This window comes from Capricornis sumatraensis, chromosome 10 (genome assembly GCF_032405125.1).
Source record: "Capricornis sumatraensis isolate serow.1 chromosome 10, serow.2, whole genome shotgun sequence".
Classification (NCBI taxonomy): domain Eukaryota; kingdom Metazoa; phylum Chordata; class Mammalia; order Artiodactyla; family Bovidae; genus Capricornis; species Capricornis sumatraensis.
Genome location: NC_091078.1, coordinates 48,538,334 through 48,562,369, shown reverse-complemented (window position 1 = coordinate 48,562,369; position 24,036 = coordinate 48,538,334). Strand labels below are relative to the sequence as shown.

Genomic DNA, 24,036 nt, shown 5'->3' with positions numbered 1-24,036 from the left:
TCCATTAAAAGTACAGTTTGTCTCCAATAAAGATAGAGCTAAGCCTCTTACCGTGCTTCCCAGGTGGTTCACAGTAAAGAATCTGCCTGCCAAGCACGTGCCTTGGGGTCGATTCCTATGTTGGGAAGATCCCCTGGAGAAGGAAATGGCAAACCACTCCAGTATTCTTGCCTGGAAAATTCCATGGACAGAGAAGGCTGGCGGGCTACAGTCCATGGGGTCTCAAAGAGTAGGACTTAGCTTAGGAACTAAACAGCAGCAAGCCTCTTACCAATGCAAATCACTGCATAAATTCAGCTTCTTGGGGCAAATGGACCAAGTCTTCCTGGAACACGGGCAACAAGCTGGCTTTGGTGCTCAGCCATCCAGGGTCTGCAGATCTAACTGGGGACTCAGCTTCCAATGGATGCAGACTCTCTTAAGTTCACAGAAGCTGTAGACTAGGATGGTGTGGCCCAACTCATTCCGAAAGGAGCAGTTAGCTTCCTCAAACTGGACAAAGACAGGCTCTTATTCCAACGCAAATGCTTGAGCAGGAGGCCCTGACATATTGCTTTACATCTCATATATTAAACTTGGTATAGTGTAACTAGTGTACTTAAGAGTTTAACTTCCCCTGGGAGGCAGACACAATTTCCTTACAAAGCTTTCCTCTGGCCCAGCAAGAAGCTCTAGCTCTAAAGGTAGGGTACGGGCTGCCCTAGAAGGCAGCTCATCACACAGAAGCCCTGGTCCCAGGGCCCGCAGAAGCAGGTGTGTTCTGCTGGAAGGAACATGCTGGTCCCTGAGGCGCTGGAGAAAATGGCAGGGTGCTCAGAAGAGAGAAGCTCTGAGCCAACGACAGTCACCATCATAAGCTGCGTACTTTCCACGTCTTGACTGTCTCCTGCACTCTGCAGATTATTACCTTTCCTTGCATGGCAACCTCCACTGTGTTGACGGAGAGAAGCCTGGCTCAGCTCTGATGCTCACCTTCCCCCATCACAAGCCACTCCAGCCACTTCAATCACCAGCAAGTCCTGGATGCTCCCTCTTCCTCTCTCCTCAAGCTTCGGTCTCTGTTTCCAGGTTTCCAAGAGCGTGGAATGCCCTTTCTCCCACCCCTGCCCCCAGGGAGAAGGAGCCAAGCTAGCGTGTAGAGTTGGAGGTGGCTGTGCACACACACCATCTGATGAGCAAAGGACCCAATCGAGGACACCCACCAGAGCGTTCACAGGGACCCCTAAGGAACAGGATTCCCAGCGGGGTGTTAGGGGAGTGGTATTGCAGGATGTACCTTTTACTTTTCTATATGGTTTAGACTTTTCTACAGTGAAGATGTTTAACTTATCTCTATATTTTAAATTACATTTCCCATCCTTGCCTCCAGAGATTCTGATTCAGCGGGGAAGGGTCCAGGATTCTGATCTTCCAAAGACCCTTCACAGACTCTACTAAACAGTCAGTCTGGGAACTGTGGTTGAAATGACTGTTTCCAAAATAATAAGGCAATTAACATTTTTGTTTTTTAAGAAAAGCTCCAACTCTATTATACAATTATTTTTTATTATTTTCTTTTATTTTGCCGTAGCTTATTTCTACTACAAATATACATTCTCTAAGAATATTGGATCTGAATTATTTGTAAGAATTATAATAGCATTAGCAGTCATTTTAACAGTTAGCCACACTTGAACAAAGGATCTAAATTAAATCACTATAAAGCATGTATTTGTGAAGTAAGTTTCATAAACTATTTTAAAATTAAGGCAAACAAGAAAAAAATCTACAAATATAAATATCAGGGTTCTCAGATTCTAAAATTACAACATTAATTTAAATACCACCTGATTATCTCTCAAAACAACGGATATTCTCAAAATACGAAGTAGAAAGTTATTATAAGTAACAACTTTGGTAAAATGTTTCACAAAACATTTTTAAGTTTTAACTTTGGGAGAATGTAAAGATGTAAATGTTTTTTATAATTAACTTTTGGAAATATCTATAATGCCCTAAAATTCAGACATCAAAGCATCTATTTCTTTAAACTTCTTCGTTATATTTTCAATACATTCTCCAGCTTTTAAACTTCGCCCATCAATTATAAGACATTCCTCTTCACAGTGGTTTTCAAGAGAGCTGCCTGCAGGAACTTCAGGGCCACATTTAGGTAACTGCAAAAATAACCACAGAAGTCATCAAATTTACTTGAAGACCAGGCTTAATTATCTGCACAAAACATAAAACCGTCAGTAACTCCTAAACAAGGTGTTCTGTTATGCTGGTGGTCAAATAATGATCCTCACGTAAAATGTAACGTACAGTAAGTGTCAGTGTAAAAGTAACTGAATACTTAGTCCTATCTCTACCCCTCAACATCATACATTTTTAGCTTTAACTTTTTGAAGTGGAAAAATGTGATCATTAAAATTAAAATTCTGCAAGTTTTCTATATTTTTTATTTTAAAATTGATCATTACGGAGAATACAAGTGAAAACTGTTTAGTCACACTTCCGGTGACCATCTTCTCATAAGCACCTGCATTCCTTATGGATAGTAAGTGCATGCACTGGTTTATTTGGAAAGGACACAAGTGAAAACCAGGCAAACATACACACGCACACACGAGATTTACAACTTCAAGGTTCATTAAAGGCAGAGGTAACTTCCCATACAATGTGAAAAAAAAAAACCAAAACAAAACTCATGTAGTTTATACAAGTACTTTCTATTTTCATGTATCAAAAATGTACCTTTTAATACAAAGAGGTATTCAGTAAACTGTCTTATTTGTATATGGATTATCTAGTTTGTGAATTATTTAGGTGGATTTTATAACAGTCTGAAATTAATTCCCTTCCATTTTTTTCAAAGTCAGGGCATGTCAACCAGTGTTAATGTTAGCTAAGAACATGATTAGAAAGGTGAGTCTACTGAGGAAAACAATCTCTGAGTACTTCAATGACAAACAAAAATGGATTTTGATTATCCATGTGTGTATGCTTTTGTTCATGTTGCTATTCTCAATTCATTGGTATAAGTGCTTGAGAGTAATCAACTTGAAACCTCACACATGAAATGCATGATGAAAACATTACATTCACAACTTTGAAAACAGCTCAAACAACATCTGCCCAGAGAATAAACATGCTCAGAACTTCAAAATTATCAGGTATATCCTCTTCTGGTGTGTTAGCTTATAAAAGACCACTTTCTTTAACAAAACACTTAACCACTTTCTAAAAACAAAATACATCTTACCTTTGGAAGTCATATTTATTTTTCATACTAATGAAAAAAAAAAAAGGAAGGAAGGAAGGAAGAAAAGAAAGGAGAAAAGAAATCCCTTAGGTGATCATTTCTTTACCTTTAAGCTGGAAATTGCTCCAGCTCTGACAGCTGGTCTCATTGCTATTCTCCTCATTTAAAAGTGAACAAGGCAGTAAGTACCCCAACCTGGCATGAATTCCAGGCTTCTAAAGCTCTGTGTGGAGAGAGGCTTACGAACCAGTCAGCAGGCAGCACTCACCTGCCTGCCAGCAAGTTAAAACAGTTAATTTTTATAATTCCTAAATGCCTTTTGAAAGCATAAAACATTACAAGAATCTAAAACAAAGAGCAAGCTCCTGCCTGGTGATGTATTAAAACTATGTATTTTACCTTAAGACATAAAAATCAGAAGTAATTTTCTGTTCTATCAAGTTACTAGTTATAATGGCAAAATAGAAGCCAATTTTGTGGCTGTAAAAGCTCCAGGACATTTCTATAAAAATCAACTTGCCTGTATTTTTGAATAGACAAACCGCTAAGACTGAAAAAAACCACTGCACAAAACCATACGGTGCTCAAACAAAATACACATTTGCCAGAAAAGAATAATTTATATATTAACTACATGTATACAATAAATGTCACCAATCTATAGCTCTTGTTCTATGAGGGGTAAGATCTATAGAGAGAACAAGATTTTTTTTGTTTTAAAAAGGGACTCTAATCAGAGAAATAGTATTCACAATCCATGGCAATTCAAGAACAAGTTGAGATCGCTGACCAAGAAAACAATTATGTTTTTCAACTCAGTGTTTTTACCAATAATTTTATTTATTTAAATTTTATTTTCCTTTACAGTTTGATCTCAACTGCAAATTTTGTGTATTTTCATGATTTGTAACTTAATCAAGGAAGTGTTGCAGTTCAGTTCAGTCGCTCAGTCGTGTCCGACTCTTTGCAACCCCATGAATCGCAGCACACCAGGCCTCCCTGTTTATCACCATCTCCCGGAGTTCACTCAGACTCATGTCCATCGAGTCCGTGATGCCATCCAGCCATCTCATCCTCGGTCGTCCCTTTCTCCTACTGCCCCCAATCCCTCCCAGCATCAGAGTCTTTTCCAATGAGTCAACTCTTCACATGAGGTGGCCAAAGTACTGGAGTTTCACCTTCAGTATCATTCCTTCCAAAGAAATCCCAAAGAATCATCTTTGTTCTTGCTGAAGTTCTGAATGAAATCAGCCAAAGTGGATGAACAATCTTGTCCATTTACAAAGCCACCTTTTCTGCACCTCAGAACAGAAGACTTGGGGATGGGTAGTTTTGCAAAGTGAGGATGTGCTAACAGAGACAAGGTGAGGAATTCTTAGCTCCTATTCCTTCCAGAGGCTGCCACTGCCAATTCTCATCTGTAATAATAGCCAGTCTTAGGAGTCAATCACTCTGCAAAGCACTTTTTCTGGTTTGCCTCATTTAACAACCCTCTGAGGCAAGTGACAGGCAATCTTAGCCAGTCCTGAGTCCCCACTGCCTGGACCAGGAAGGGGACACAAGGACAGTATGCTGAGCCCGTCTCCCATCCCCTGCTTCCTGACTCCAGGCACAGTGGATAGCCAAACAAGAAATGAGAAAAGGAATGAAACTGGAAGGATCCAGGGCTCCTCACTGCCATTTCCCTCCTAACTACACAGGGAACAGCTGGACCACCGTGTGTAAGTGTCTGCCTCACGGCTGACTTCTTTCACACCTGCTACCCTGCTGCTCTGTGTTAATGACCTGGGCTTGCTGTTGTGCTGAGCAATGTGTCAACCAACTTAGAATTTCTGCTGTCATTTATAAGTATTGAATACAGTAAGCACACATGGCCTTTCTCAGCCCAACTTGGCTGGCCAAAAGGAAAAAAAAAAAAAAAAAAGACAATCTGGTTAAGAATGGTGAAATAGAATCTGGTGAAAAATTCCCCATGGAGGTCAGCCCTGTGCATGACCAGGCAGGGCAGCTTTCCAGGGGCCCTCTTGCTCTGGTGCTTCTCCTGAATGCAAAGATCAGTACCTCCTTGGCGTCAGTGAATCTCACTATCCCTCTTCATTCCAGCCCCAAAGACCCCAAATAAAACAGCTCCTCGGCTCAAGTCGGGGAAGGCAATGGCACCCCACCCCAGTACTCTTGCCTGGAAAAATCCCATGGACAGAGGAGCCTGGTGGGCTGCAGTCCATTGGGGTCACTAAGAGTCAGACATGACTGAGCGACTTCACTTTCACTTTTCACTTTCATGCATTGGAGAAGGAAATGGCAACCCACTCCAGTATTCTTGCCTGGAGAATCCCAGGGATGGGGGAGCCCGGTGGGCTGCCGTCTATGGGGTTGCACAGAGTCGGACACAACTGAAGTGACTTAGCAGCAGCAGCCGCAGCCTTGGCTCAAGTATATTTCAAAGACTGATAGATGCATTCTGATTTCTCCACAGGCTACTAGTTTCTTGTTCACCTCATGATAACCAAGGGCTCACATTTTAGAAGTGAAAGGAACTTCCCATATAATGGAAATGAATATCTGGGAACAATTTCTGCCATTTAAGGATCTGAGGTTGCTCTTTAGGCCTGATGGTCATTATGGATCCTACCTTTTCTCTTGTATTCACTTCCTCCCCACACTCCTCTTCAGACTCCTTGTGAGTGGCTGTGTGCTCCAGGGCTTGCTCAAGCATTTGCTCCAGCTCTTTCAGTAAAAATTCTGTCTCAGAGACAACTAAAGAAATGTTGTTAATATAGTGAAAAAAAAATCTACACCTTAGGTAATTCTATCTAATTCATAATCTTAACCACCCTCAAAGAGGACATTTTCTAAATGTTATGCGGTAGGAGGAGAAGGGGACGACAGAGGATGAGATGGTTGGATGGCATTACCAACTTGATGGACATGAGTTCGAGCAAGCTCCAGGAGTTGGTGATGGAGTGGGAAGCCTGGCATGCTGCAGTTCATGGGGTCATGACTGAGCGACTGAACTGAACTGAACAAGATAAAAAGTATTTTGTATAACTTTCAGTTATAGCCTCTGTTTGATACAAAATTACTGTGGATTTTCAGTTGAATCTTTTATAATTATTCCTTGACAAATGCAAGTGACATTCTTGCTATATGTAGACTATAAGTATCCCTGACACTAAATTATTCTTTTATTTATTTAAAAAAAAATTAACTTATTTATTTTAAGTGGAGGCTAATTACTTTACAATATTGTAGTGGTTTTTGCCATATATTCACATGAATCAGCCATGGGTGTACATCTGTATTTTTAAAATAAGAAGCCAAGGGCACCAAATTAAGTTGTTACTTATAGACCAGGGGTCAGCAACTTTTTTTCTATGAAGGACAAGAGAGTAAATATTTCAGGCTTTGTGGGCCAGATGGTCTCCGTCACAACTACTCAACCCTGCTATTAGAAAGCAAACCATACATGAGTGCATGCTCAGTCATTCCCAACTCTTTGCAACCCCATAGACTGTAGCCCACCATGCTCTTCTATCCATGGGATTTTCCAGGGAAGGCTACTGGAGTGGATTCCCATTTCCTCCTTCAGGGAAACTTCCCATCCCAGGGATTGAACCTGTGTCTCTTGCGCCTCCTATATTGGTAGGCGGATTCTTTACCACAGCGCCACCTTCAACCAAATGGGAGTGGCTGTGTCCCAATAAAACTTTATTTACAAGAACAAGCAGCAACTGATAATAGTGACACACAATTTGTTAAGCCCTGCAATAAACTATTAAAACTACTGTTTAAAAGGGGAAGCCAAGTAATTAAGTGTCAAGGCTAAATCCAGGCTGAGTATGTAAAGTGAAAGTGTTAGTTGCTCAGTCGTGTCTGACTCTTTGCGACCCCAGGGACTGTAGCTCACGAGGCTCCTCTGTCCATGGAATTCTACAGGCATGAATTGAATTCAGTTCTCCTGCATTGCAGGCAGATTCTTTACCATCTAAGCTGCCAGGGAAGTCCTAGTCTATTCTTAATCAAAATATCAAAATATCAATGCATCTTAACTGCCTAATCTAATTTTTTTTAAAATTCACATACTTATAAAGGCTGTGCGATTTTTGTGCTACTGTGACAGAAATATGTAAGTAAGCAAAATATCTGGTAATTTGTTGAACTTGCTGATACAAGATAATATTCCCAACAAAGATATAAATACCTGTTATAACTCTATAGACCCGACTGTTGATTAACAATATCAACTGAGTTCCTATTTAAATAAAACAAACATTTTCAATTGATATTGAATCTTTCTGAAGTAAAGATCAAGGGAGGAGGCTAGTGACCTGCTCCTGCACAGCAGACAGATGGGGCCCTGAAAAGTCTTCCACGGGCAGCATGACTCAGAGAGAAAGACACACGCCCCATCATCTTCCACTCTGGTTATACAAATCTGACATACACCCCATCATCCACTACACATTGGCAGGTCATCAAAAACCACATCACAGATGTAGAGCAGCTGAAAGTTCATGGAAACCCAAGCAGGACACACCCTTCAGGGCTAAAATTTTATCAGTGAATATGGAAGCAAGGTGTTCCCAGCAATAACACTAATTTTGGTTTGTGTAATATGATATACACATCCATCCATTTGTGTGTGTGTGAGTTTACACAGACAGGTATCCGTATAAATTAGGCATGTTATAAGGTTAATAAATAGAGATTATTAATGTGAAACATTCCAGTTCAAAAAAATCCATTTTTATTATCATTTTCTTTTATTCAACTGACAAATGTTTATTTTGTGCCTGCTAAGGGTCTGAGAGAAGAGCCATAGACCAGCCTTCCTGGTCATCATCTCCACCCAGCCAGTCTCAGGTCTCCTCTGAGGAAAACTCTCAAAACAGTTTGAAAGTGGTTTGCTGATAAGCCATTCTACACCTCAAAATCAGTTCCTATGTTCAGAAACAACACAAACGAAACACCAAGACTGACACGTGAATTGTCAGCATGTAGATCTGTGCTCTGTGGTAACTGCTAACGCCTAAGAACACCGAGTATAAGCTGTCATATTCTAGAACAGCCGTATTCCAAATCTGGGACATAAGAATCACCTGAAGATGATTAAAAAACACGAATGCAACGCCATGGCTTCTGAATTGGAATTTTCCACAGGAAAGTCCATTTTCATGGAAGCAGTTTTGTTGAGAGTCAGCTCTCTTTGTGACGGATTTCTTACTTAGTAACTTGTCACTTAACAAGGCAGTGACTATCTTCACATCAATTCCCCAGTCCCACTCATGGACGTTGTTTTCTTATTTTACATTCTGAGTCTATGGAAACTGATAATGACATTTAATGAACTGTTGAGAAGATGAATTTTGAGCTCTGCTGTGAAGGAAAATGGCACACAAACATCTTTATATTTCCAAGTTGTGTGTTGAAGTCGCTTGGTCATGTCCAGCTCTTTGCGACTCCATGGACTGTGGCCTGCCAGGCTCCTCTGTCCATGAAATTCTCCAGGCAAGAATACTGGAGTGGGTTGCTGTGCCCTCCTCCAGGGGATCTTCCCAATCCAGGGATCGAACCCAGGTCTCCCGCATTGTAGCTGGATTCTTTACCAGCTGAGCAACCAGGGAAACCCTTATATTTTTAAGGCTAGACTAAAATACAGTCAATTTATGATAATGAATGTCACTGCCTAGTGCCATTGCAGGCTCTCTGTTTTCAAGTGACCTGGATAAACATGTATTCTGCCTTTTGATCAAAGGGTAGACAAAGTAATGGATGGCTTCGTAAATCAAGTAGGGTTCATAACACCAACTTGACTGATGTCAAATTCTGCTTTCAGAACACGAGGGTTGCTTTTCTAAAAGGTATTCCTATACTGTAAACACAGAGAGTCCAAAAATAATTCTCAGAAATTGCAGTTACTGTAATCTGCAAACGAGGTTATCAAAATTGGTCAATGATCTCCAAAGATACAGACAGAATGCAGGTCTGTGCTGACTGCATGACCAATCATCTTCTATCAGTCCTGATTATCCAGTAGTTTTTCTGACTTGCTTCAATTTGTTGTCGAGAGTAAAGTGGTACCATTACAGCTGCTCTATCACTCAGAGAAAGTGGGAGAAAAAAATAAAGAAAAAGAAAAAAGGTATCTCTCCCACTGAAGTATGAATCTGGCTTTTTAAAATGAATTTTTATAAAATAAATTAGTGCTGTTTTTCATTCCTGGTAAGAAATAACTTACTGTTTATCTCAATAAATCAGTCACTATTTTAGAAAAATCCTTCAATGTATAATATATTTACGAAGTTTTCTTTATTCTCTACTTCTCTATTAATGTTTAAAGAAGCTATTTCCTCTTTTATATAAAGAGGCCACTGGTTCAGTTACTTCAAACTTGGCACTGAAAAACAGCATCTTAAATTTTCAGGGTCATTTCAATGTTGAAATTTTGAAGCCATTCTTCTAGAGGGGGAAGGTGAAGAGGAGGAAAAAGCACTTGGTTTTGATTTGTTTTCAAGTAACCACAAAGCCTTTTCTATCAGCTTAGGATGTAAATGTAGAGATGAGGGAACTACAGGCTCAAGTGAATGAAGAAGAAGTGCCTACCTAGAACAAACAGACATGGGGGGCAGGAGGGCCCAGAGGATAAAGATAACTTCCAACCCAGACCAGGCAGGCCAAGTCTGCCTGCAACAGCAAGATAGCAGCCTTCTCCTCCATCAGCCTTCTGCCCCAACCCAGGCCTAAGGCCTTTACCTCCTGCCTGGCTCACCCAGACATCATCCAGATCTTTTCTGTATCAGCCATTCTCTGCCATGCTCACCTGTCCCAGATGGATGATGAACACATCCCCTGCATTACTCATGAATGTTAGTAGACTGTTAACTAATCCAGGGTTATATGTCAATATAGGAGGAGAAGGGAATGACAGAGGATGAGGTGGTTGGATGGTATCACCAACTCAACTGACATGAGTTTAAGCAAGCTTCAGGAGTTGGTGATGGATAAGGAAGCCTGGCGTGCTGAAGTCCATGGGGTTGCAAAGAGTCAAACACAACTGAGTGACTCAGCTGATACTGATGATATGTCAATCTTTTATTAAAACTTTTATAGACTGCCTACTCCACAAAGAGAAATGAGGTATTTACCAACAGACAACACAGATACAATAAAACAAGTGACAAAAGCTCAAAGACTAAAAACAAGAGAAGTAAAAAATCTGTTCATTAAGGGGGATATGGAGGGCAATGATTACATTTTAAAAAGATGCTTAGACCAACTAGCAGTGCTATATGTGACTGTGACTGCATGTGTGGTCAGTCATGTCTGACTGTGACCCCATGGACTGCAGCCCGTCATCCTCCTCTGTCCATGGGAAATTCCAGGCAAGAATACAGGAGTAAGTTGCCATTTCCTACTCCAGGGAATCTTCCTGACCCAGGGATCCAAATCATGTCTCCTGCATTGGCAGGCGGATTCTTTAACACTGAGCCACACTGAAAAACCATAAATTTAGCTTTAAGCTTCTGCTAAAGCAACCAAGGAAATAGCTGCAAACACTGATTAATTTTAAGAAGCTATGTGACCTTAGAAAAGGCATATAACCTATTAACTGCCTTTGTTTATCCACTGATACCATAGGAATTATAATAAAATATACCTTATTCATCTCATACAGATCTTGTGAGGATTAAACTAATACATATGAAATGTTTAGAAAAGTGAAGACACAGTAACTGTTACAGGTGTAGTTTATCATTATCATCATTATTATTCTATTATTATTTCACCATCATAGATGGATTTTTTTGGTCCCTAAACACGGACAAAAAAATGGGTTACAGGAACAATCAAACATAATACAAGATATTCCTGGTAGCAATTTCCCAGAAAATACAGACATATCCCACAAATAGTTATTTCTTAGATCAAATCCTTTTTTATAACCATTTTTCAAAATTGTAGTAAATTTACAATGTTGTGTTAGTTTCAGGTGTACAGCAAAGTGATTCAGTTATACACACACAGACACACACACACACATATATTCTTTCTCAGATTCTTTTCCATTATAAATTATTAGAAAATATTACAAAATACTGAGTACAGTTCCCTGTGCTATACAGTAGGTCCTTGTTTATCTATTTCATATACCGTAGTGTGTAAATGTTAACCCCAAACTCATAATTTATCTCCCACCCCAGAATTAGATTAAATCTTTACACACCCACAAACATACAGTTTAATCATTTATTTAACGATTCCTCAACTTTTTCTGTTGTTTTCCAGAAACAGTCCTCTCTCTCTTGGATAAGACAGCTTCTCTTGCATTTTCTTTATTACAGATGAGGAAACTGATGTCTGAAAAGGTAGGGTAGTTGCATGTACTTGACTTTTCCTGGGATCTAGAACTAAGGGAGAGAGAAGCAACTGCAGAGCATGAAGCCAGGAGGGCACACCACAGCTGGGGCAGAGGACACAGGGGAGACATGAGCACCCAAAGTGTAAAGAAAGAGGGCCTCAAAGTGGAGCCGAGACTCAAGATTCAGATGCTATCATTTTTCTCTGTTGTTTGATCTAGGACTGATCCTAACTTAAGCTAAGAAGAAATGAGAGACATCAGAGACCTGGATCAAGGAAGCCACAGAAATATGAGTAGTGAATAAAGAATTTGAAGAGGATGCAAACTACTGAAAAAGCACCACTCTTTCAGGAAGTGGACAGAGAACACAGAAGATGAGAAGGTTCTGCTCTTCAGTTCAAGTGGCTTTGGAGGAGTGAGACTCAGACCCATGAAGCCACTGGGACAGTGAACTCCTGAGGCTTTCAGAGCCAGGCAGCAGGGAGACTACTGACCAGGCAGTCACTTCTGGTCCACGGATCCCTGGTGCCCTAGGATCTCTCCCGAAGGATCCTGTGCCAGTTGGAGGGGAGGAGGATCCAGCTGTGGTGTCAGGGTCACCTGGTAGGAACTCACTCTAGGGATAAAATAACTTTTGTCTTTACAGGAATATGTGAGCTGATCATGTGAGGCAAAGGAACAAAGCTGCACTCCCTCGCCAAAAAAGGAGGTACCTTAATTAGCAGGAAAGCAGGAGCAGACTAAGAAGAGAACAACCGAATTCTGTAGTGGTTTAGGACAGAAAAGGAAGATATAAAATAACCACTCTGTCCTTCCTTCCGTTCTATGAGACTATGTACAAATGGCGCATTTGGCCCCATAGGACGTGGGGGTGGCTACAGGAGAGGAAGTGAGGACCGACAGCTTCTCTGGGTTTAATCTGCTATGAAACCTCTCTGTGTGACTGCCAAAGTTCCACCTTGCAAACAAGCACGTGCCTCTTTTCAAGACCAAGGAAAATGTAGAAAGAGTAGAGCGCTTCTGAAAGAAGAGCCTTTCCCCCTACAGGCCACCTTCTCCCTACAGTGCTCTAGCACCCACGGCAACAAGTTCAGCTGGGAGCCCCAGGCTCTGGTTTTCTTCCTTCTCCTCCTTTGGCAGCCCTGACTAAATGTGGAATAGATTATTCTAGACTGAAATGTACTGATGTTGGTATTTCCTCCTATAACTGCTAGTGCTTTATTTAAAAAAAAAAATCAAACATGCGACAAAGCCAGACAAAATTTAATTTGAGAGGATAGAAATTTAAAGACAATGGATGTACATGAGTTCCCACCATGAACACCTGTGGTGGATTCATGTCAATGTATGGCAAAACCAATACAGTATTGTCAAGTAAAATAAAGTAAAAATAAAAAAATAAATAAACAAAAAAAAATAAAGACAATGGAAAAGCCCTAGTATGTAAATTAATACCAGAATGCCACTAATGTTTCTCATATACATATACATGTACCTTTAGTTTTCTTCAAAGGACTAAAATTACGTTTGGTGGAATTAAATATACGTAAAAGAACTAAAAGCAAGACACGCCTTCACATACCCATATTTTCCTTTGATAAAGCATCATCTGAACAAACATTTTCAAAAGAAGATTTTAAAACAGCTTTCCTGGAAAAAGAATTTGACAGATTTACTTTTTAAGAACAAGCATGTATATTTAAATGATCATTCATGAATACTGGCAACAGTAAATTATGAATATATATTTCTTACCTTGAAGTATCTTTTTTGGGGGTTATTTTACACAGTAAGCAGGGCAGTGAAAAACCAAAGAATAATAATATTGATTGGAGCTCTCACTAGGTGAGAAGCACTAACAAGCTACCCAGCACTTTACATAGCCTATTTCATATAATCCTCCCTCCAAAACCCTACTAAGTTATTGTTACTCTCATTTTATGAAGAAACTGAGGCCCTGAGAAATTGAAAATTTTACAACATCAGAAAATGGTTGAACATGACAGAACTGAATTCTGTCAAACTGCAAAATCCATGCTTTTCCTGGTATATTGTGCTACTGATTTACAGTCAGAAAACATTTCTCCAGGCACATCTTCTCTAACCAGAAGATCCTAAGAAAGTCACGTAACTTCTTTAAGCCAAAAATTCTTTATCTTTTAAATGGAGATAATTATGATACACTTCGTATTTATTTGATAGGGTTACTGTGAAGGGTAACTGAGATTAGGAAGTGAAAGTCCTTTATAAAATGCAATTATTCATCTTCAAAAAAAGGACAAAAAAGAAAAGAAGGACTATCATATCAAGCCAGTCTTTAAGCAGGACTCCTTTTCACATAGCACTGCTTACCATTCAATAAAAAAAATAAAAAAACCTATACAGTTGGTTCAATGACAAACACTGAAACTTGTTATCTGTGACTTATTATAAAAGCTTGTTTCTGGTTTGTACTACCTATGTTTAAATTTAAAACCTGTTTCTCCTCTGGTCACTCACATGATATTAATCTTTGAAACTTAACAGTTCAATATATCTATACAAACATAAAACTTTCTCCATACTTCTAAGACTACTACTTATATTATTAATTCTTTTTAAAAATTTAGAACATAGTTCTCTAGAGAAACAGAATCAAGAATCAGGGGAAGAGGAATGTAAACTTCCAAACTCATTCTATGAGGCCACCATCACCCTAATACCAAAACCTGACAAAGATACCACAAAAAAAGAAAACCACAGGCCAATATCACTGATGAACATAGATGCAAAAATCCTTAACAAAATACTAGCAAACAGAATCCAACAACATATTAAAAAGATCACACATCATGACCAAGTGGGCTTTATCCCATGGATGCAAGGATTCTTCAGCATTTGCAAATCAATCAGTGTGATGCACCACATTAACAAATTGAAAGATAAAAACCATATGATTATCTCAATAGATGCAGAGAAAGACTTTGACAAAATTCAACATCCATTTATGATAAAAACCCTCCAGAAAGCAGGCATAGAAGGAATATACCTCAACATAATAAAAGCCATATATGATAAACCCACAGCAAACATCCTCAATGGTGAAAAACTGAAAGCATTTCCCCTAAAGTCAGGAACAAGACAAGGGTGCCCATTCTCACCACTACTATTCAACATAGTTTTGGAAGTTTTAGCCACAGCAATCAGAAAAGAAAAAGAAATTAAAGGAATCCAGATTGGAAAAGAAGAAGTAAAATTTTCACTGTTTGCAGATGACTTGATCCTCTACACAGAAAACCCTAAAGACTCCACCAGAAAATTACTAGAACTAATCAATGAATATAGTAAAGCTGCAGGATATAAAATCAACACACAGAAATCCCTTGCATTCCGATACACTAACAATGAGAAAACAGAAAGAGAAATTAAGGAAAAAATTCCATTCACCACTGCAATGAAAAGAATAAAATACTTAGGGATAAATCTACCTAGAGAAACAAAAGACCTATATATATAAAACTATAAAACACTGATGAAAGAAATCAAAGAGGACACAAATAGATGGAGAAATATACCATATTTATGGATTGGAAGAATCAATATAGTGAAAATGAGTATACTACTCAAAGCAATCTATAGATTCAAGGCAATCCCTACCAAGCTACCAACGGTATTTCTCAGAGAACTAGAACAAATAATTTCACAATTTGTATGGAAATATAAAAAACACGGAAGAACTGTACAAAAAAGATCTTCACGACCCAGATAATCATGATGATGTGATCACTAATCTAGAGCCAGACATCTAGGAATGTGAAGTCAAGTGGGCCTTAGAAAGCATCACTACGAACAAAGCTAGTGGAGGTGATGGAAATCCAGTTGAACTATTTCAAATCCTGAAAGATGATGCTGTGAAAGTGCTGCACTCAATATGCCAGCAAATTTGGAAGACTCAGCAGTGGCCACAGGACTGGAAAAGGTCACTTTTCATTCCAATCCCAAAGAAAGGCAATGCCAAAGAATGCTCAAACTACCACACAATTGCACTCATCTCACATGCTAGCAAAGTAATGCTCAAAATTCTCCAAGCCAGGCTTCAGCAATACGTGAACCGTGAACTTCCTAATGTTCAAGCTGGTTTTAGAAAAGACAGAGGAACCAGAGATCAAATTGCAAACATCTGCTGGATCATGGAAAAAGCAAGAGAGTTCCAGAAAAACATCTATTTCTGCTTTATTGACTATGCCAAAGCCTTTGACTGTGTGGATCACAATAAACTGTGGAAAATTCTGAAAGAGATGGGAATACCAGACCATCTGATCTGCCTCTTGAGAAATCTGTATGCAGGTCAGGAAGCAACAGTTAGAACTGGACATGGAACAACGGACTGGTTCCAAATAGGAAAAGGAGTACATCAAGGCTGTATATTGTCACCCTGCTTATTTAACTGATATGCAGAGCACATCATGAGAAACGCTGGACTGGAAGAAACACAAGCTGGAATCAAGATTGCCGGGAGAAATATCAATCACCTCAGATATGCAGAAGACATCACCCTTATGGCAGAAAGTGAAGAGGAGCTAAAAAGCCTCTTGATGAAAGTGAAAGAGGAGAGCAAAAAAGTTGGCTTAAAGCTCAACATTCAGAAAACGAAGATCATGGCATCCGGTCCCATCACTTCATGGGAAATAGATGGGGAAACAGTGGAAACAGTGTCAGACTTTATTTTTTTGGCCTCCAAAATCACTGCAGATGGTGATTGCAGCCATGAAATTAAAAGACGCTTACTCCTTGGAAGAAAAGTTATGACCAATCTAGATAGCATATTCAAAAGCAGAGACATTGCTTTGCCAAATAAGGTCCATCTAGTCAAGGCTATGGTTTTTCCTGTGGTCAGGTATGGATGTGAGAGTTGGACTGTGAAGAAGGCTGAGCGCCAAAGAATTGATGCTTTTGAACTGTGGTGTTGGAGAAGACTCTTGAGAGTCCCTTGGACTGCAAGGAGATCCAATCAGTCCATTCTGAAGGAGATCAGCCCTGGGATTTCTTTGGAAGGAATGATGCTAAAGCTGAAACTCCAGTACTTTGCCCATCTCATGTGAAGAGTTGACTCAGTGGAAAAGACTCTGAAGCTGGGAGGGATTGGGGGCAGTAGGAGAAGGGGACGACCGAGGATGAGATGGCTGGATGGCATCACGGACTCGATGGACGTGAGTCTGAGTGAACTCTGGGAGATGGTGATGGACAGGGAGGCCTGGTGTGCTGCGATTCATGGGGTCACAAATAGTCGGACACGACTGAGCAACTGAACTGAACTTGAATAGCCAAAATAATCTTGAGAAAGAAAAATGAAACTGGAGGAATTAACCTGCCTGACTTCAGACTATACTACAAAGCTACAGTCACTAAGATAGTACAGTATTGGCACAAAGACAGAAAAATAGATCAATGGAACAAAATAGAAAGCCCAGAGATAAATCCATACACCTATGGACACCTTATCTTTGACAAAAGAGGCAAGAATATATAATGGATTAGAGACAATCTCTTTAACAAGTGGTGCTGGGAAAGCTGGTCAACCACTTGTAAAAGAAAGAATCTAGAACACTTTCTAACACCATACACAAAAATAAACTCAAAATGGATTAAAGATCTAAACATAAGACCAGAAACTATAAAACTCCTAGAGGAGAACTTAGGCAAAACACTCTCCGACATACATCACAGCAGGATCCTCTGTGACCCACCTCCCAGAATATTGGAAATAAAAGCAAAAATAAACAAATGGGACCTAATTAAACTTAAAAGCTTCTGCACAACAAAGGAAACTCTAAGCAAGGTGAAAAGACAGCCTTCAGAATGGGAGAAAATAACAGCAAATGAAGCAACTGACAATGAATTAACCTCAAAAATATACAAGCAACTCCTGCAGCTCAATTCCAGAAAAATAAACGACCCAATCAAAAAATGGGCCAAAGAACTAAATAGACAGTTCTCCAAAGAAGACATACAGATGGCTAACAAACACATGAAAAGATGCTCAACATCACTCATTATTAGAGAAATGCAAATCAAAACCGCAATGAGGTACCATTTCACACCAGTCAGAATGCCTGTGATCCAAAAGTCTACAAGCAATAAATGCTGGAGAGGGTGTGGAGAAAAGGGAACCCTCTTACACTGTTGATGGGAATGCAAACTAGTACAGCCACTATGGAGAACAGTGTGGAGATTCCTCAAAAAACTGGAAATAGAACTGCCACATGACCCAGCAATTGCACTGCTGGGCATACACACTGAGGAAACCAGAACTGAAAGAGACACATGTACCTCAATGTTCATCACAACACTGTTTACAATAGCCAGGACATGGAAGCAACCTAAGTGTCCATCAGCAGACAAACAGATAAGAAGGCTGTGGTACATATACACAATGGAATATTACTCAGCTGTTAAAAAGAATGCATTTGAATCAGTTCTAATGAGGTAGATGAAACTGCAGCCTATTATACAGAGTGAAGTCAGTCAGAAAGAAAAACACCAATACTGTATATTAATGCATATATATGGAATTTAGAAAGATGGTAACAATGACCCTATATGCGAGATAGCAAAAGAGAAGGCGAGGGTGGGATGATTTGAGAGAATAGCATTGAAACATGTATATTATCATATGTGAAACAGATCGCCAGTCCAAGTTCGATGCATGAGACAGGGTGCTGAGGACTGGTGCACTAGGAGGATCCCTGAGGGATGGGATGGGAAGGGAGGTGGGAGGGGGATTCATGATGGGGAGCACATGTACACTCAATGGCTGGTTCATGTCAATGTATGGCAAAAACCACTACAATATTGTAAAGTAATTAGCCTCCAATTAAATAAATAAATTAAAAAAAAAGAATCAGGGGAAATGTCATATAAAAATTAAACCATATATACAATTTAATTTTATCATAATAATTTTTCATTTAAAAAACATACCTTTTCCTTTTTCTAAATTTTGGATTTTTCTTTTCAGCATTATTTTTGGAAATTCGCACCTGTAAAATAACCGTTAACAAAAAGATGTGTTAGTTCACATGGGATATGATGAGCTCAGCATAATAATGTATCCTATACAGTCTGAGTCGGAGAATGCAATGGCACCCCACTCCAGTACTTTTGCCTGGAAAATCCCATCGACGGAGGAGCCTGGTAGGCTGCAGTCCATGAGGTCACACAGAGTCAGACACGACTGAAGCAACTTAGCAGCAGCAGCAGCAGGAGTAGCAGCATACAGTCTGAGTAATTTAGCCCAGAAGAGAAACTCTGGCTCCCAGCTGTAAACACACCTGTAATTCCAAGTCAAAAATTGCTGTAATTGCACTCACCTGCTCAACTTCCAGGAACAACTGACTGATCCTATACAAATGCCTACCCTTATATAGACTCTCCCTTCCTCACTTCACAAACATACAAAAACACTAAGTAAGACAACTTTTAAATTTTAATACACTTATGATCTTTAAAGAAAGAAATATTCAAATGCCAGAAACATGTGGAATGTAAATCTGTATGTTAGGAACTGACATGTGGAAGGCCTTCAGGGAATCTGTACCAGAAAAGGGCCAAAGGGGCTTGGGATGGGGTCTTAATGTCTCAGAAAGGACAAGAAGGTGGTGGGAAAATGGGAACCCTCATAAACTGCTGGTGGGAATGTGGAATGGGGGAGCCACTGTGGAATACAGTGTGATAATTCCTCAGTGTGTTACGTGTAGCGTTACCCTATGATCCAGCAATTCCACTCCTAGGTTTATGCCCAAAATAAATGAATCATATACCCATGTAAAAGATTGTGTCTGGTCTAACTGTGAAACCATAAATGTGAATAACAGCATTATTCATGATAGCCCAAAAGTAGAAAGGATTTAAACGTCCATTAATGGATAGCTAATATGTGGTACATCCACATGTGTACTCAGTCACTTCAGTCGTGTCTGACTCTTTGTGACCCCAAGGACCATAGCCTTCCAGGCTGTTCTGGCCATGGGAAATTCCTGGCAAGAATATTGGAGTGGGTTGCCCTGTCCTCCTCCAGGGGATCTTCCTGACAGAGACTGAACCTTCATCTCCTGCATCTCCTGAATTGCAGGCAGATTCTTCACCAGTGAGCCACTGGGGAAGCCTGGTTATCCATATAATGACGTATGATCTAGCTTTTATAAATAATGAAGTACTGACACACACTACACCACGGATGAATCCTGAGATCATTATGCAAAGTAAGAAGTTTAAAAAGTCAGACGCAAAAGGCCACATGTTGAATGATTTCACTTATTTGAAATGCCCAGAAAAGGCAAACCTACAAACACAGAAGTACATTAGTGACAACCAAGGACTGGGGGATGTGGAAATGAGTAGTGATTCCTAACGAATATCAGGTTTTCTTTTGGTAGTATAAAAAAATATTCTAAAATCAGATAGTAGTATTGCTTGTACAACTGTTAATATATTAAAAACCACTGAGTTTTACAGTTTAAAATTAAGTTATGCCTTCCTGGCAAGAATGAAGGTAAAAAAAAAATTTTAATGCAGTGACTTGGAAAAATTGAAAGAAAGGAGACAGATAGAATACATTAATGATTAATAACAAAAGGAACCTGGTGTAGCAATACTACTGTTAGAAAGAAGCAGATGTTAAGGCAAAAAGCATAATCAAAGATAAAAAGGGTTATTCCTTAATGCTAAAAGAAACAATCTACCATCAAAATATAACAGTCCTTAATCTGTATATACCAAACTCTTAGCCTTAAAATATACACAGAGAAACAGAATTACAAGGAGAAACCTGATGAAGAATTTACAGGTAAAATGGGATAATTTAAATTTATTTCTCATTAAAAATTTATATCTTAATAATCTCTCAAAGGAAGTTTGTATGAAACATTCAGGAAGTTCATATTATTATGATACTAAAGATCAAGTGGTCTTCTTTTTGCGATCTTAACTTCAAGGTCCCTGGTGGCTCAGACAGTAAAGAATCTGCCTGCAATGCAGAAGACCTGGATTCAATTCCTGGGTTGGAAAGATCCCCTGGAGAAGGGAATGGCTACCCACTCCAGTATTCTGGCCCAGAGAATTCCACGGACTGTATATAGCCCACGGGATTGCAGAGTCCAATATGAGTGGGCAACTTTCACACACAATATTCATACAGCTTTTCCAAGACTGCTTTACATATTTATATGGTAAAAAAAAAAAAGCATATAGAAATACTATTGTTTAAATGAGTGATCTACATCCACAAAGACATTGTAACACTTTATTTCTATCTTGCTATTAAAGATCAGCTCACATTACACACATATTTGAATATGAAGCGAAAGGGTGGTCACAAGTGGAAATGAAATTCAGGTAACAAGGTTGTTGTTCAGCCGCAAAGTCATGTCAGACTCTTTGTAACCTCATGAACTGTAGCATACCAGGCTCCTCTGTCCTCCACTATCTCCCAGAGTTTGCTCAAACTCATGTCCATTGAGTCAGTGATGCTATCCAATCATCTCATCCTCTGTTGTCCCCTTCTCATCTTCAATCTTTCCCAGCATCAGAGTCCTTCCCAATGAATTGGTTCTGTGCATCAAGTAGCCAAAGTATCGGAGCTTCAGCTTTAGCATCAGTCCTTCCAATGAATATTCAGTGTTAATTTCCTTTAGGATTGACTGGTTTGATCTCCTTGCTTTCAAAGGGACTTTCAAGAGTCTTCTCCAGCATCACAATGCAAAAGCATCTGTTTTTCGGTGCTCAACCTTCTTTATGATCCAACTGTCACATCCATATATGACTACTGGAAAAATCATAGGTAACAAAGTGCAAAGTGTTTTATAGGTATTAGTAGAGAGAAATACTATTAGACAACTTCCATAAATGAGGGTGAGTTGTGTTGGTGATAATAAATTCCTCTCTACTTTAACACTCTTCAGATGCCCTGTGCCTCTTTGGTTTTTCCAGTAGTCATGTATAGCTGTGAGATTTGGACCAAAAGGAAAGCTGAGCACCGAAGAACTGATGCTTTTGAACTGTGGTGTTGGAGAAGACTCTTGAGAGTCCCTTGGACTGCAAGGAGAACGAACCAGTCCATCTTAAAGGACAGCAATCCTGAGCATTCATTGGAAGGACTGATGCTGAAGCTGAAACTCCAATACTTTGGCCACCCGATGCAAAGAACTGACTCATTTGGAAAGACCTGATGCTGGAAAAGATTGAAGGCAGGAGGAGAAGGGGGCGACAGAGGATGAGATGGTTGGACGGCATCACTGAGTCGATGGACATGAGTTTGAGTAAACTCCAGGAGCTGGTGATGGATGGGGGACCTGGCATGCTGCAGTCCATGGGGTCTCAGAGAGTCAGACATGACAGCAACTAAATTGAACCAAACTGTGCCTCTTCCTCTTGCCTTTGACAACATACAGTGGATGAGGATAGGCATTGAATCTGGAAGGATTCGTCTAGACCCTGGCACCTACCACCAAGGTCACCTTCAGTGAGTCACTGACCTCTTTAACATCCAGCAAGAGTTTGGCATAAAGGAGATTTTTATTTCCTTTGTTTTTAATAAATAAAAATATTTATTAAATATTTTCTAACTAAATGAGACTTTTGTATTTCGGAGTCTTCTTTTGTTAAATAATGCTAAAAAATAAAAACTACCTCAAGGCATATGAGGGGAGATTAAATTAAATAACATGCCAGAAAGTGTCCAACAGTGCTTAGAAATTAGGTGATGTGCAGTCACTATTTCACTGTTATACTAGTCCACCTGGTCAGGATTCTCCTTTTTCATTAAACCATATGACAGAGGGTACTTGGCACTTTGATATGGTTGGACTTTGGTCATAGATCAATTTTCCAAATCTGCCATAACAATTTACCACAAACTTGGTAAAGCACAAAAAATTTATTTTCTTACTGTTCTGAAGGATAGATGTGTGTCTCTTATAAGAACACTTGTCATTGGATGGAGGGCCCACATTAACCAGGATGAGTTCATCTCAAAATCCTTATCCAAAGGATGTACAAAGATCCTTACTCCAAATCAGGTCACATTCTGAGGCTCCTGGGGAACATATCTTTTGAAGGCTACCACCCAACCCACTACAAGTAGATACGAAAGATCTACTTTATCTACTCCATGTCTTCTCCTTCTCTTCCTGTGTTGCAAAGCTGATTGACCTATGTTGTCCAGCCCAATGCTATTCAGAACTAAAGCCATGACACAACAGAATCAGTAACACCTGAGAGCTTGTTAGAAATGCAAATATACCCATCCCAAATCAGACAGTCTGGAGTGGAGCCCAGAATCTGTACTTAAATAAGCTCTTCAGGTGACTCAAGTTTTCCAGGCACTGATCTAGCCCGCACCATCCAAACAAATGTATTACTAGATAAGGATGAGATGGCTGGATGGCATCACTGACTCAATGGACGTGAGTCTGAGTGAACTCTGGGAGTTGGTGATGGACAGGGAGGCCTGACGTGCTGTGATTCATGGGGTCGCAAAGAGTCGGACACGACTGAGCGAAGGAAATGACTGATCACTGATTTTAACAAAAACTAAGCAAGTGTTAACTCTTTTATTCTTGGATGTAAAACAAAGAAGTATATGTATACAGAACATATGCCATTTACTGAAAAGAAAAATATATACATAATGATAATTAGGATTGCAGACTAGAATGGCAAATGATAGAATTGCCTTTAATTGCAAAGGTCAGAAAATCTGTAAGAATTGTATTTATATCAGATTCATATAATCTGCAAAACTGACTTGACATTGCCCATTTCCTCATCCAAATTAAACATCTTTTTTTTTTTTTTTTTTGGTCACATGGCATGTGGATCTTAGTTCCATGATCAGCGATTGAACGAGCAGTGGGAGCATGAAGTGGTGACCACTGGCCTGCCAGGGAAGCCCCGAAATTAAAAATCTCTGTAAGTGAGAAGAACAAGTTTGTTAGCTGTATTAAATCTGAGGGAGTAAAATTCTGATCAGCATTTTATGTTCACTGAATACATAAATATGTTTTGTAATCTTCTGAGAATAATTGTCAGTCAATAATCACTAAAGAGCTGCCTATTTTGACAGAAGAATGAATCTGTACCTTGAATAATGTACATAAACTCCTGTCAAAAGTCATTATATAGAAGGAAAAGCCAATATTCTCACTCCCCTTTGGTAAATCTTCTGGGAAATATATGCTTGGAATAGGATGAAAACTGGTTTCATGAAACATTGTAAATGATGGTTATTACTTAATCTGAGTATCTTGGGAGAACAAATAATAAAGTTAAGTCTTCGGGCCCAGAGAATATTTTTTTTTAACACTTCTTTGAAAAGAAGGGAAGGCTGAAATGATCACTTTCTAGCCTTATTTTAAGCATGATTTCAACAGATCATCTACAAATCTGGTGTTTCTTA

At 39.4% G+C, this 24,036-nt stretch overlaps 1 protein-coding gene across 1 annotated transcript in view; it reads right to left on the bottom strand.

The window, feature by feature from the left end:
- Positions 1 to 1,994: 1,994 nt before the first annotated feature.
- The window catches only part of ZCWPW2 (zinc finger CW-type and PWWP domain containing 2), a 141,400-nt gene continuing 119,358 nt past the window's right edge, over positions 1,995 to 24,036 (bottom strand). Inside the window, exons 7-10 of the mRNA XM_068983091.1 lie at positions 18,564 to 18,622; positions 13,186 to 13,253; positions 5,877 to 6,001; positions 1,995 to 2,156 (exon numbers count right to left, since the gene is read on the bottom strand). Of these exons, the coding sequence (XP_068839192.1) occupies positions 1,995 to 2,156; positions 5,877 to 6,001; positions 13,186 to 13,253; positions 18,564 to 18,622 (414 nt within the window). The remainder of the gene's footprint in view (positions 2,157 to 5,876; positions 6,002 to 13,185; positions 13,254 to 18,563; positions 18,623 to 24,036) is intronic.